The sequence below is a fragment of the Dunckerocampus dactyliophorus genome, chromosome 2, assembly GCF_027744805.1.
Source record: "Dunckerocampus dactyliophorus isolate RoL2022-P2 chromosome 2, RoL_Ddac_1.1, whole genome shotgun sequence".
Lineage (NCBI taxonomy): Eukaryota > Metazoa > Chordata > Actinopteri > Syngnathiformes > Syngnathidae > Dunckerocampus > Dunckerocampus dactyliophorus.
In genome coordinates this window covers 35,557,330-35,570,164 of record NC_072820.1, presented here as the reverse complement: position 1 = coordinate 35,570,164, position 12,835 = coordinate 35,557,330, and the positions used below count along the sequence as shown (strand labels likewise).

Sequence of the window (12,835 nt, the reverse complement as noted above, 5' to 3'; positions counted from 1 at the left end):
CGGCCACCGATCAGTGTCAGCCAATTTTCGTGAAAAATCAGGAGATCGCCGATAAATGCCTTTCAACTGTGATCACAAAAGTCGATCACCTGTTGCTAACACTATTGCAGCACGCAGGGATCCTTTCGTACAGTGTAGTGTCGTAACCTAACTAATGTCTTTGGCAGCATCATCCTCCCTTACCTTCCTTCAAAACCATTATTTGGCAGTGTCATCCTGCCTTCCCCTCCTTCAAAACAATAGCAATCATATCTGCCGTGTGGAACTTAACTGCCAACACATGCCATGGAAACTATCTTGCGTGGGTAGCACGTTAAAAAGCTTTAATACGACATTTGAAGAACAAACAATTGACAGAGTATGGTGAGTTTTCGAGGCTCACAATGTGATCATCACTCAAACGGCAGCTAACATTTCTGCATGCATTATTACAATATACCTACCCAAGGGACAATACTATACATATGAAACTTGGATATACTTTACAGTAGTCAAAGTGCAGCTTGTAGCAAATAGCAAATAGATTTACTATTCTAGGAAAATTACTCAACACACAGCCGTGACTGTCCAAATAACTGGCAACACAACTGAGTAAGGCTGCATAACTGCTGCCTGCACTGGGAAGCTGCAGTTTATTGAGGGGAATAATGAATTTCAACATGTACTACATTATGAGTAGAGCATGACCCTGTTTGTCGCTGTAGCTCGATTTGGTGTGCAACGGCACTGCAGTATACTGAGAGCTATTTCTAATATTTTGTCCCTGTCACACAGTTTAACAATCATGTCTTCTTGTTTGATGGTGCAGGTGTACCTAATGTTGTGAAATAACTGAAGATAAAGTGATTAACTTGGGTATAGATATGGTTTACAAATACTATACAAAGCGCAATAAAACCATATATTGTTAATTTACTGTACGTCATTGTCACTTCCTCATTCATGGTATCGTTTCTGTTGGTGAGAATGGATGCTTAAAATAAATAAAAAATGAAATCATTTATATGACAGTATCAGGAAAGTCCCTTGCTGACCTCATATGCAACATTTTGACACTGTGTAATGAATAACAATACACCGTGTTATCATCAAACTTACCCAAAGCAGACTCAGGTAGACACACAGCAAAAGGTGACGAGAAGTCATTTTAATCGTCATTTTTTTAATCACTTCTTTGAATTTGCAATCCCCAAGAGCCGCAACAGATGTGTTGACAAAAACAACGGCAATTACGGCTGGCTAGAAAGTCTCAGCATTAACTTCATCCCAGTCGTGTTGACTTTTAATCTAATTCTTAACCACGCCCTCCTCTGGTAACCTCTGGTCCGCATGTTATGTTTGCAAGGCTCTGCTTCTGCATCTGCATTTTTACAACTCTCAGACCTTTGTTCCGTCTGCCACTTCCTTGGGTACACATGCACAACACTGTCAAAATCATTTCATATCAAGGCAGTTGTATTTGCGTTGCATCTTTATGAGTGAAATTGAGGAAATAATGTTGTGCCAGCCATCGAGCCTCACAAAGTTTTAGAATCACGGGTATGCTGGACCCTATCCCAGCTGTCTTCGGGTGAGAGGCGGGCTACACTCTGCACTGGTCGCCGGTCAATCGCAGGGCACATATAGGCAAACACCCATTCACACTCACATTCACTCTTATGGAAAATTTAGAGCCTCGAATTAACCTAACATCCATACTTTTGGAATGTGGGAGGAAGTCGGAGTACCCGGAGAAAACCCACGCAAGCACGCACAGGGAGAACATGCAAACTCCGCGGATGTTCCAAGGGAAATACAAGCCCATAATCTCATTACTGTGAGGCCAACATACTAACCACTAGGCCACCGTCAGGCCCATATTTGTTATTAATTGACTAACTACAAAATACAGAAGTCTGCTCTGAAAAGCCTTAGTGCATTCCTTGATATGTTTTTATAGCTTATAATGGGGATCTATGAGGAACTGTGAATACAAACCATGAACAGCACTTTCAGTACATATGGACATTACAAAGCATTAGTGTATTGTATCCAACAACTATTTTTCTTACTATATTCAATTGTTTTTTGCCCTTGGTAAGTGAAAGCAACAATATACATCCATCCATTTAATAAACAACTTGTCCTCATTATGGTCACGGGTGAGCTGGAGCCTATCCCAGCTGACTTCTTCGAGAAGCAGGGTCCACCCTGAACTGGTTGCCAGTCACAGGGTACATACAGTATCTAGACACTCACTGTATTGTATTTAAATTTAATGTAACTTTAAAAAAAACTAAATCCTTTTTTTATTAAAATTTATGATTATATTATTATTACGATCATTACTTATGGTTTAATATTATACATACAATTTTAATGTTATCCGAAGAGGATTACGGTTATCCAACATGTAATGAGACCCCAATACGACAGGTGGCAGTAGAGACACACCACCAACTAAGCTACCGTAATCAGCCAATGCTAGCCACGCAAGGCTAGCCGTTTTCTTTTTTCCACTCTTGTGGTGTGTTTTAAAGGGGTGGGAAAGCCTCGCTTTTCACACACACACACACACACAAGTGGATGATTACATGCACAGGTGAACGTCAACGGTAGCGACGCCAATTACAATTGTTTGTCAGGTAACATTTCATTAGTATCTTGCTAGCTTTGTATACAACAACTAACCTTGCCACGACTGACCGAATGTGCATATTATTAAAATTTGCATTAGATTTAACAATGGGATGTGCCTCAAAATGCTAATGGTTTACTTTAAATGGTTGGTATTGAACTAATTAAGAGATGTAATGTAATTTGTGTGAACATCCAGTTGCAGTGTTTCAATATAATTGACTTTAATATCAAACAAGTCGTGTTGACTGCAGCATTTTTCTCTATTTTAGAAATGCAGTCTGTAGTAAAGCAAAACCTCAACTCCGAATGTGAGGGAGACGTCAACAAGCTCGTCAACCTCAAGCTGAATGCGTCCTACACCTACCTTTCCCTGGTAACCTTATTTGCACGTATTTTACTTCCTTGTATGCTGTTAATTCATAATTAAATAGTTCGTTTGTCTTCTGTAGGGCATGTATTTTGACAGGGATGATGTTGCCCTGAAGAAATTCTCGAGTTTTTTCCTGGAGCTCTCCGGGAAGGAGAGAGAACAAGCTGAAAAGCTGCTGGAGTATCAGAATATGAGAGGGGGTCGTATTTTGCTGCAGACTATTTCTGTAAATCTAACATTATTTTCTAATTAGAGTATGTACTTTGTTGATTTTAATATTGTAAATGTATTGTGCAGAAACCAAGTAGGGAGGATTGGAGAGGTGGTTTGGATGCCATGACTTTCTCCCTGGACTACCAGAAGGCAATGAACACATTTATCCTGGATGTACACCGCAAGGCAGGCACCCATACTGATCCACATGTAGGTCTGCCGTACAATCATGCAGAAAGCAAGCCTTTGCAAATATAATGCTCAACACTATTTGTTTTTTGTAGCTTTGTGACTTCCTCGAGCAGCACCTTCTCAACGACAGCCATGACACCATCAAGAAGCTGGGAGACTACATCGGCAGCCTGACCCGCATCACTGCGTCCGAGAGCCACGGTCCCATGGGAGAATACCTCTTCGATAAACACACACTGTGAAGACCAGCATCATACATATTTATATGGTCAAAGCTAATTTTGTATTGCAGGAAACCAACTACCCTAAAATACATCAGAACCTCATAGCTATGGTGCTTACAAGTAGTATTTTCCTACTACCTTTTGTATGGATTGTACAATATTTCTCACATTCCTGTTGGGTTACACATTGAATAAACCAAGACTATGCAAGCACCTCATTTTTGATTACTGTACATTCTTTCTACTAACCTTCCAGACATGCTGTCATGTGATTTTTCAGTATGTTATGTCTACACCTATAGAACAGTGTAAAGATATCAACAGGACTTTGCTTAGTCACAATCTGATGGTAGTTTAAAGTTTAACTTTTAAGCAAGCAGCAAATGGCCTGTGTTTTACAAAAAAAAATAGTGACTGATGTTTCAGCAAAGATAAAAAGGATGTCACTCGTGCAGGACAACCACACGTTGTAATCTAGTGATCCAGAGTGTGCACACACCCCAAATGATGCAAACGCATGTCCTACTGCAATACACTGAAAGTGTGCTTTCAGCAAGAAATAGTTCCACTTTTTATAGAAATGAAAGAATATGTGATTAGTGATGGGTGATCTATCATATCGCATGCAGTGGCCAAAGTGTTTATACTTAATGCGTCTTAGGGGGACATGCATTTAAAAAAATATATATAAAATATGATTATAATTATTTTAAATATATCTTTCAGTCAATAATATATATTACAATATATAATTTTGGATTGTATATTTCTTTTGGATTATTTTCTAGAAACTCATTGGTTGTGTTTGTCACATACACTCCTGATCAAAATCTTCTGACCAGTTGAAAAATTGGTATAATTTGCATTTTGCACATTTGGATTTTAATGAGATTTTAAGTAGAGCTACAATATGCAAAAGCAAGAAGGAGAAGTGAGACAAAAAGCACTTTGAGAAAGTAATTTATTGAAAACAACAATTAAACTGAAATAGGTTGTTAATCAGCTGATCAAAAGTTTAAGACCATCGCTCAAAAAATAACAAAAAACTCTCCAAACCAGAACAAAAAATGTTCTCAGTAGGACTCAGTAATGAGTAGCTCCACCGTTCTTGTTCACCACTTCAAAAATGGGTTTGGGCATGCTTGATGCGAGTGTTTCCAGGAGGCTAGTGGGAACATTGCTCCAAGTGGTGAAGATGGCTTCACCAAGGGCATCAACTGTCTGGAACTGATGGCCATTTTTATAAACTTCCCTTGCCATCCATCCCCAAATGTTCTCTATGGGATTTAAATGAGGGGAACATGCAGGATGGTCCAAAAGAGTGATGTTATTCTCTCTGAAGAAGTCCTTGGTCAAGCGAGCATTGTGAACTAACTGCAGCGTTGTCCTGTTGAAAAACCCAGCTGTTACCACACAGACGAGGACCCTCAGTCATGAGGGATGCCCGCTGCAACATCTGCATGTAAGCATCCGCCATTTGACGACCCTGCACTACCTGAAGCTCCAGTGTTCCACTGAATGAAAAAGCACCCCAGACCATGATGGACCCCCCTCAGCTGTGCCGGGTAGGAAACATCTCAGGTGGGATCTCCTTGTCATGCCAGTAACGTTGGAAGCCATCTGGACCGTCAAGGTTACATTTTTTCTCATCAGAGAATAAAACCTTTTCCACCTTTCAATGTCCCATGTTTGATGCTCCCTGGCAAAGTCTAAACGGGCACTTTTGTGGCGTTGAAGGAAACTAAGTCTTTGAATTTGTTTTTTAAACACTTTTCCCGCAGATGCCGTCTGATGGTTATTGCGCTACAGTTGGCACCAGTAAGGGCCTTAATGTGGGTCGAAGACCACCCTGTGTCTTGATGGACAGCCAATCGGATCCTCCAGCTCAGCGCCGGTGTGATTTTTTTTTTGGTCTACCACTTGACTTTTTTGTTCCATAATGTTCAGGATCTTTCAAACAATGTAGAATGACTGATTTACTGCTCCCAACCTCAGCAGCAATGGCACGCTGCGAGAGGCCTTGCTTATGCAGCTCCACAATCCGACCACGTTCAAAAAGAGAAGCTTCAAAAACAAAAGCTTCTTAGCTTTAGCCATCAGGAGGGCATGACAGTGTGAATGCCTGACAGAAAATGAACATTTTGAGCAGATTTTGGCTTTTATAGCCTGTGGTCTTAAACTTTTTATAAGGGTGATAAACAACCTATTTTTTTTTTTTTTTGTTTGTTTAAATTACAAGTTCCAAATATTTTTGTCTCATTCCCCTTCTTATGGCTGCATGGTGGTCTAGTGGTTAGCATGTTGGCCAACACAGTAACAGCCTGGAGATTGGGAAGACCTGGGTTCAATTCTCCCCTGGGCATTTTTTGTGTGGAGTTTGCATGTTCTCCCCGTGCGTGTGTGGGTTTTCTCCGGGTACTCTGGTTTCCTCCCACATTCCCAAAACATGCATGTGAGGTTAACTGGAGACTCTAAATTGTCCATAGGTGTGAATGGTTGTTTGTCAATATGCGCCCTGCCTAAAGAGGAGAAGCATATTGTAGCTCTACTTAAAACGTCATTAAGATGCAAATTCTAGCAATTTTCCAAATGGTCTTAAGATTTTGATCAGGAGTGTACCTTGTCTATAATTATTTTGGGGATCAATTTCATAGATTTTTCTCCAGAATGAATGCAGCAGCACTTGAGATTCCACTGTAAATAGCCTGTTTAAAAATATAAAAACAAAAACATTTGGCAGTTCCAAAATATACATTATATTAGATTATTATAGAAGCTGTACTGTGACAGAAAAGCAATACTGCAACAATGATGTCAATGCATCTGCTATGTGTTGTGATGTGTTAACCAGCATTTTACCAGCATTGAGTTCTCTATCCATTTCTTTTATTGGCAGCATCCATTTGTTTATTTTTCATTATGAGTCCCTCCATGTTGGCTGTGAACTACTTACTAGAAAAGGCTGTTATATGGATTGTCGCCACCGAGATGTCCAGATGTGGCGGTGCAAACACATGGCAGCATGCCCGTGGATTACCGCACCCACAGTGGTCTGATAAATGCGTGCATATGTACAGTTACACGGCAAAGCATGGATCGCAATATCCTACTCTGAGTGAAAGTTGGTAGATTGATAGTAGAGCGACTGCAAAGCTACACTGAGGGGATTAGGCTTGGAAAAGGTTTGGGTGCACTATGAGTTTCATGGATGAAGGAGGTTTCATCATTTTAATGAACTTTTCCACTTTAGAAAAACATACTTTTGTTCTGCATGTGTGCAAGTGTGACAAAGCTTGGTAAACGCATGTGACAGTGTTCACATTCAATGCGACATAAAGCAACAGATGTGTTGTCAGCACTCTAATATCACAAGGAGGGGAGGTGGGTGGGGTGGAGGATTAAGTCTCAACACTGCTCTAGTGATTTGCCAATGCTTTAGCTTTGATGGTGCCAGTCGTATCGCAGGAATGATGGCTGTGTGAGCACAAAAATCAGTAAAATACAACTTGAAACGTGTGTCTGTAGCGAGGGAATAACAGCAACATATTTGCAGGTAAGATGGATTTTTTTTTTTTTGTTGTGATTGTTTGGACATTTCAGATGATCTAACAAACTGATACTTGGAATTAATTTCACTTAGAATTATCCTTTAGTTAAAGTGGCTTTATCCAGTATTAGGAAATGTGCAATTCCAGGTGGTCATAGCTGCAGAAATACATCAACCCTTCACAATATTAGGTACACCCAAGCTGAACTGCATCATAAAGTTGGCTTTTAAAGAGTTACTATTGCTCAGTTTTTATTAGCACAATATGACCATGGATTATTGAGAACTTTGTCTAATATGTTCACTCTTGTAACGTAACAAGGCAACACTGCACACTGCAACCACAATAACAAACATATAGTATCACAATAAAAGCCTCTCGGCATTATTATCTTTCTAAAGGCAGGATTTCCATACAGTTCATGTTTTGAAACTCATGATGTTGTGGCTGGTTGTTAAATGATGGAGGGAGCTAACTCCTTTTTATATGAGCTTTCAGGGACCCAGCGTCTGGATTAATATCATAGGGTTAAATCCAGTTACGTGCAGTGACAGTACGAGTACAAAAGCAAGAGGGCCAAACGGTGGAGGGAAAGCATGGGTTGTGGTGGGGAGGGCAAACAAGAGGGATTAGGGTCAGCCATGTCGAGCTTCTAGCTTAGAGATGTTCTATGCTCCTGGTGTAGTGCAACACACAGACGCAGGGATTACACCAGCGTACATACGCAGCTGTGCTATCTGTCCGTGCGGTGGCCAACGTAATGCACAACACAGTAAAATAACTGCTGTCATTCTGCTGGTTTTTGTCAGCTGACATGAGGCTTGTTAGTGGTGGGGTCCGGTCCCGGAGGGCTGCGGAGCCCCTGGAACCGGAGCCAGAGGAGGCGACGGAGAAAGTTCACCACGAGCACCAGCATACAGAACACCACGGGCACTCCGAGCATCACCCCGGACATGACTACAACCACATGAAGGACAAGTTCATGAATGAACTGGAACATCTACCCAGTGAGCAATGCTTAATGTCCTTGATCTTGTGAATTTAATAATAATAATAATATTAATATTATATCTAATATGCAATAATATTTTGCAACAAAACATGTTTTTCCATTTTTTTAAACCTAATACACTAGTTGTATTCTTAGATATATATATATATATATATATATACACACACACACACACACACACACACACAGTCATGGAAAAAATGATTAGACCACCCTTCAGCTTCTTCAGTTTCTTGTTCATTTTAATGCCTGATACAACTAAAGGTACCTTTGTTTGGACAAATATAACAATGACAACAAAAATAGCTCATAAGAGTAAAGTTTTTTGGCAGTACAATGCTATAGCTATTCATGTAAGAACTTAAGTGAGTTTGGTTATTATCAAGAAAAGCATGGAAGTTGCTAGATATCAGCTCTTAAATTAAACTCTAATGAGCTATATTTGTTATCATCATTATATTTGTCCAAACAAATGTACCTTTAGTTGTACCAGGCATTACAATGGATCAATAAACTGAAGAAGCTGAAGGGTGGTCTAATCATTTTTTCGATGACTGTAGTTTTAAATCTTAACATTTATTTGTGTTGGAAAGTGATGAGAAACAGAATTATTTGCAATGACTTAGAGCAGTTAGGATTATGGTTATTAAATTAAACTACATTAAAAGTATGTACCGCTTGGAAATGTCTCAGTTTTGCATTCAATTTTGTATGACATTGTAATGAATTCATATGAGACTGATTAAATGTCTTAAATATGCTTAAACAACTATTTGAGTTCATCTTTGTAACATTATTAAAATAACAATGATAATCTAGTTTAACAAATTTAATTTAATTTAATTAACACTCTGAGTGTGTCAATTTTCTATCAATATTTATGAAATATCTGTGCTGAAACAATGATACTCGTAACTCATTGGAATGTACTCAAATTATGCATGTATTTCTATACTAATGTAGCGTCTACACTGAAGGTTGGTAGCAGTTATTCTTTTGCATAGTTTTCTTGCTCAAAGCCACACCCACTAGTATGATCTAATTGTTGAGATGTTGTTAGCTGAAGACACATTAGAATGCCATAAACTGTCTCTCAGAAATGTGCTCACTCCCATTATTAAGAGAATTAGCATATTTTGTTTTAGCAATATCACAGATTAAACCATTGGATCTGCTGTCAAGACTTAAAAAAAAAGTACACAGATGGCAAGTGCGTCAGATTATTGAAGTAAAACAGTCATAGCCAAGAGGATTTTTGATTCGTGTAATCTTAAATGGGTGATTTAAATCCACATGAAAACACTCAAGGACAGTTTGGTGTTTAAATCTTAAGAAATGACACTGACATACGGAGTTTCTTTCTTTTTTTATATTACATTGCAGTTCCCATGTGGGCTGTAGGAGCCATCGTAGTGGTGGTCCTGGTTTTGGTGGCGTGCTTCATCTTTTGTATTTTCAAAAAATGCTTTGGGAAGAAGAAAAAACCCAAGAAAGTGAGGGAGAGGAAGACAGGGCGCCGCAGGAAGGCAAAGGAGGGAGAAGGCGAAACTGGAGAGAAGGTACAATCAGATGTGAAGGTGAAGGAGGTACGACGTGCAGGATGAGTACTCACTGCGCTGATGCGTCTCCTTGTAGGAAGGGGAGGTGAAGAAGGAGGGGGAGGAGGAGGAGAAAGAGCAGGAGAAGTTGGGGAGGTTGGAATTCTCCTTGGATTATAACTTCACAGATTCCCAGGTGCCTCTCCTGGATCAGACAAAGCCAAATCACTCAGATAGATAGATAAAAGAGTCAAGTCAAAGAATTCTATGTATGACTAACCTGATGTTCTTTACCACAAAGCTCATCGTGGGAATCCTTCAGGCTCAGGATCTGGCTGCTATGGACATGGGGGGCACCTCAGATCCTTACGTCAAAGTCTTTCTGCTGCCAGACAAAAAGAAGAAGTATGAAACGAAAGTTCAGCGCAAGAATTTGTGTCCGGTTTTCAATGAGACATTCATTTTTAAGGTATGAACGTGTCTTGTGTTTTTGTTGTTTTTAAGTCTAAAATTGTATCCTCCTTTTACACTTTGACCCCTTTTTTAGATCCCATATGCAGAGCTGGGCGGAAAGACTTTGGTGCTGCAGGTGTTTGACTTTGATCGTTTCTCCAAGCACGACATGATCGGCGATATCAAAATCCCCATGAACAGCATTGATTTAGGCCAGCCAATTCAACAATGGAAGGATTTGGAGAGCTCGGAAAAGGAGGAGGTACATCCTGCTTTCAGTCCATATGCCTTCATCTTAAATTAGAAGGATATTAGACTGGAAAGCGGTTTTTAACATGTTTTTCTCTCAGCAGGAGAAACTGGGTGATATTTGCATCTCTTTGCGATACGTCCCCACTGCTGGGAAACTGACAGTGAACATCATGGAAGCGAAGAATCTGAAGAAAATGGATGTCGGTGGCTTGTCAGGTGATGTTGAGATCCTTTATGTCATGGCTACTAGTGATACTAATGACTCTTAGCTCTGATTCTTTGAAGTGAACAATCGGAGCCGGCTCCCCCACATTTCTATTTTTTTCTTCTGTTCAAGCCACACGATTGGTCAATTTCATAATGTGGCGTGTCAGTGTTGTCCTCGCTGGACCGGAGAGGGAGTGGTTGGTGTTACAGACACAGCACAAGCACAGAGAAAGAAAAACAGAAGGAAAACACGCTAGATATGTATGAAAATGAGTGACTGCAAGAAACACAGTATAATTTGGGATGCATTTCAATTACATTGATAATACAAAAGCAGAGTGTACAGCAAGGGTGTCCAAACTTTTTCTGCCGAGGGCTGCATGCTGAAAAATCAAAGGATGCATGTGCCACTGATATTTTACATTGTGTAAACCAACCCAGAAAGTTACATATATAGCTGAAAAGTTATACATAAATAAAGCTTTGTGTTATGGGTGACAATGTGTTTTTCTTTGAATTTTTTTTCCATTTTCGCTATTGTTTTTCTTGTAGCTTTTTTCTTTGAATAGTATGATTTTATTCCCATAATATTTTGACCTTATTCTCATAACTTTTTCCCAACCCAGTTTTCCAAAAACTACAACTTTCTTCATTGTTTTGCTCGATTCCCATTAGATTACAATTAAACAAATTTTGTACTTGAATATACAAAAAATTCCAAATCTTTATAATGTGACTTTTATCTCATAAGATTATGACTCTTAACTTTTTTCTCTTAATATTATGACTTTATGCTTGTAAGATTACCGTTCTTTTTTTTCCATTTTTGCTGTTTTAGTTTTCTTGTTTGTTTTTTTAATTTATATTTTTTTTTTATAGAGGGCCAATGCAAAATTCCACAGGTCACCAAATTACTTCTCTTTTTTCCTGTTGTTTTATTTATTTATTTTCTTTTGAATGTGCTGAGGGCCAGTAAAAAAAAAAAAACTGCACAAATAGCCGCACTTTGCACACACCCAGTGTAGAGCATGCAAACTAGCACTCTGTTCCATGTTGAGTATAAAAAGCCATGTAATAAGCCATATAAATAATAAGCATTTGATACAATGTATATTTTGACTATTATGAGTTCATTTTACACATAAAGTTACATAACAAACAAATGTAGGCAACTAAAATTTTTACATCTTTTTTTAGCACAGCCATAAGAATTCCTATCACAAATGGTTACAAGTTAAAATGCTGAAGCTGTTTTGGTCTTTTCTTTTCCAGATCCGTATGTGAAGATTGTCCTGCAGCAAAACGGAAAACGTATCAAAAAGAAGAAGACTACTGTCAAGAAAAACACGCTCAATCCCTACTTCAATGAGAGTTTTAGCTTTGACGTCCCCTTTGAACAGATACAGGTTGGTTAACTGCTATTATAAACAGGCGTTGGCAATACAAGAAGCTCATTTGTGTGTTGTTTTCAGAAAGTACAGGTCGTCATCACAGTGTACGACTATGACAAGCTTGGTAGCAACGATCCTATTGGTAAGACCTTCATGGGTTATGGAGCTACAGGTGTGGGCCTGCGACACTGGTCAGACATGTTGGCCAATCCCAGACGTCCAGTAGCCCAGTGGCACACTTTGCTCCCAGAGGAAGAAGTCGATGCAGCGGTCAAAGCGAAACCTCGCTAGATGACAAACGTTACGTTTTTTTGTGTCGACCCTTGTGTTTTGCTTTCCATGCATTTCTTTTGGTATAAAGTATTTTAACATATGTGTGTTTGTGTGTGTGAAATACTGATGTTTTTATATTTGCCATTCTCTTTCCCTTCTTGTAAGTAAAACAAATGAAAATGTGATTTTGCTCACATGCTGAGATGGAAGTATTTAAGAGTGTGTTTTTAGTGTGTGACTTTATCTTAACTGTAGATCAATAACAGTACACAGCAAATACATCTCCCATAGATACTTACCTTGAATGAGGTTCAACTTTTTTCATAATATAGTAAGTTAATATTAATCAAAGAAAATACTAAGCATATCTTTTCTTGAATGCCATTACTGTAAGGCCCAATTAGGGACTGATGTCAGCCATCATTTCGCTTTGTAAATAATTAAACGTGCATCAAAGCGTGTAAAGTGTGATCATTTGTGTCATATACATCTTACAACGTACAACGCATAAAACAAACAATTTAGACAATAATTAGTTTTGCT

At 39.0% G+C, this 12,835-nt stretch overlaps 3 protein-coding genes across 9 annotated transcripts in view; 2 read left to right on the top strand and 1 right to left on the bottom strand.

The window, feature by feature from the left end:
* The window catches only part of LOC129177888 (troponin T, slow skeletal muscle-like), a 35,681-nt gene that overhangs the window by 12,175 nt on the left and 10,671 nt on the right, over positions 1-12,835 (bottom strand). Inside the window, exons 13-15 of one of the 5 annotated variants that reach the window (XR_008569695.1) lie at positions 9,997-10,098; positions 9,791-9,921; positions 9,434-9,726 (exon numbers count right to left, since the gene is read on the bottom strand). Coding sequence is in view for 1 of the 5 variants with exons in the window: in XM_054769479.1 (XP_054625454.1) it covers positions 1,099-1,158 (60 nt within the window). In the remaining 4 variants the exon portion in view is untranslated. Of the gene's footprint in view, positions 1-1,098; positions 1,310-9,433; positions 9,727-9,790; positions 9,922-9,996; positions 12,832-12,835 lie in introns of those variants that run through there. The other 4 variants (XR_008569694.1, XM_054769480.1, XM_054769481.1 and 1 more) reach the window with 4 other exon arrangements.
* zgc:56095 (Ferritin, lower subunit-like) lies at positions 2,438-3,836 on the top strand. Its single transcript, XM_054769504.1, has 5 exons — positions 2,438-2,624; positions 2,889-2,992; positions 3,069-3,215; positions 3,287-3,412; positions 3,487-3,836. Exons 2-5 carry the CDS (start codon positions 2,891-2,893, stop codon positions 3,634-3,636), a joined length of 525 nt encoding a protein of 174 aa, XP_054625479.1. The 5' UTR covers positions 2,438-2,624; positions 2,889-2,890; the 3' UTR covers positions 3,637-3,836.
* On the top strand, positions 7,024-12,757 carry syt5b (synaptotagmin Vb). Of its 3 annotated transcripts, none has more exons than XM_054769499.1 (9): positions 7,024-7,171; positions 7,976-8,173; positions 9,562-9,737; positions 9,814-9,912; positions 10,018-10,185; positions 10,264-10,431; positions 10,523-10,637; positions 11,901-12,034; positions 12,101-12,757. In XM_054769499.1, the coding sequence occupies exons 2-9, from the start codon at positions 7,981-7,983 to the stop codon at positions 12,308-12,310; spliced, it is 1,263 nt and encodes a 420-aa protein (XP_054625474.1). In that variant the 5' UTR covers positions 7,024-7,171; positions 7,976-7,980; the 3' UTR covers positions 12,311-12,757. The 3 variants fall into 3 exon arrangements, with proteins under 3 accessions (XP_054625474.1, XP_054625473.1, XP_054625475.1); XM_054769498.1 differs by having other exon boundaries at positions 10,520-10,637; XM_054769500.1 differs by lacking the exon at positions 7,976-8,173 and having other exon boundaries at positions 7,058-7,171; positions 10,520-10,637.

Bases quoted from the DNA above. Each gene is read 5' to 3' on its own strand.
- zgc:56095 (XM_054769504.1), top strand. From the start codon at position 2,891: ATGCAGTCTGTAGTAAAGCAAAACCTCAACTCCGAATGTGAGGGAGAC. The intron at 2,993-3,068 runs GTAACCTTATTT...TGTCTTCTGTAG, and splicing joins CCTACACCTACCTTTCCCTG to GGCATGTATTTTGACAGGGA. The intron at 3,413-3,486 runs GTAGGTCTGCCG...TGTTTTTTGTAG, and splicing joins GCACCCATACTGATCCACAT to CTTTGTGACTTCCTCGAGCA.
- syt5b (XM_054769498.1), top strand. From the start codon at position 7,981: ATGAGGCTTGTTAGTGGTGGGGTCCGGTCCCGGAGGGCTGCGGAGCCC. The intron at 10,186-10,263 runs GTATGAACGTGT...CCCCTTTTTTAG, and splicing joins ATGAGACATTCATTTTTAAG to ATCCCATATGCAGAGCTGGG. The intron at 10,638-11,900 runs GTGATGTTGAGA...TTTCTTTTCCAG, and splicing joins GGATGTCGGTGGCTTGTCAG to ATCCGTATGTGAAGATTGTC.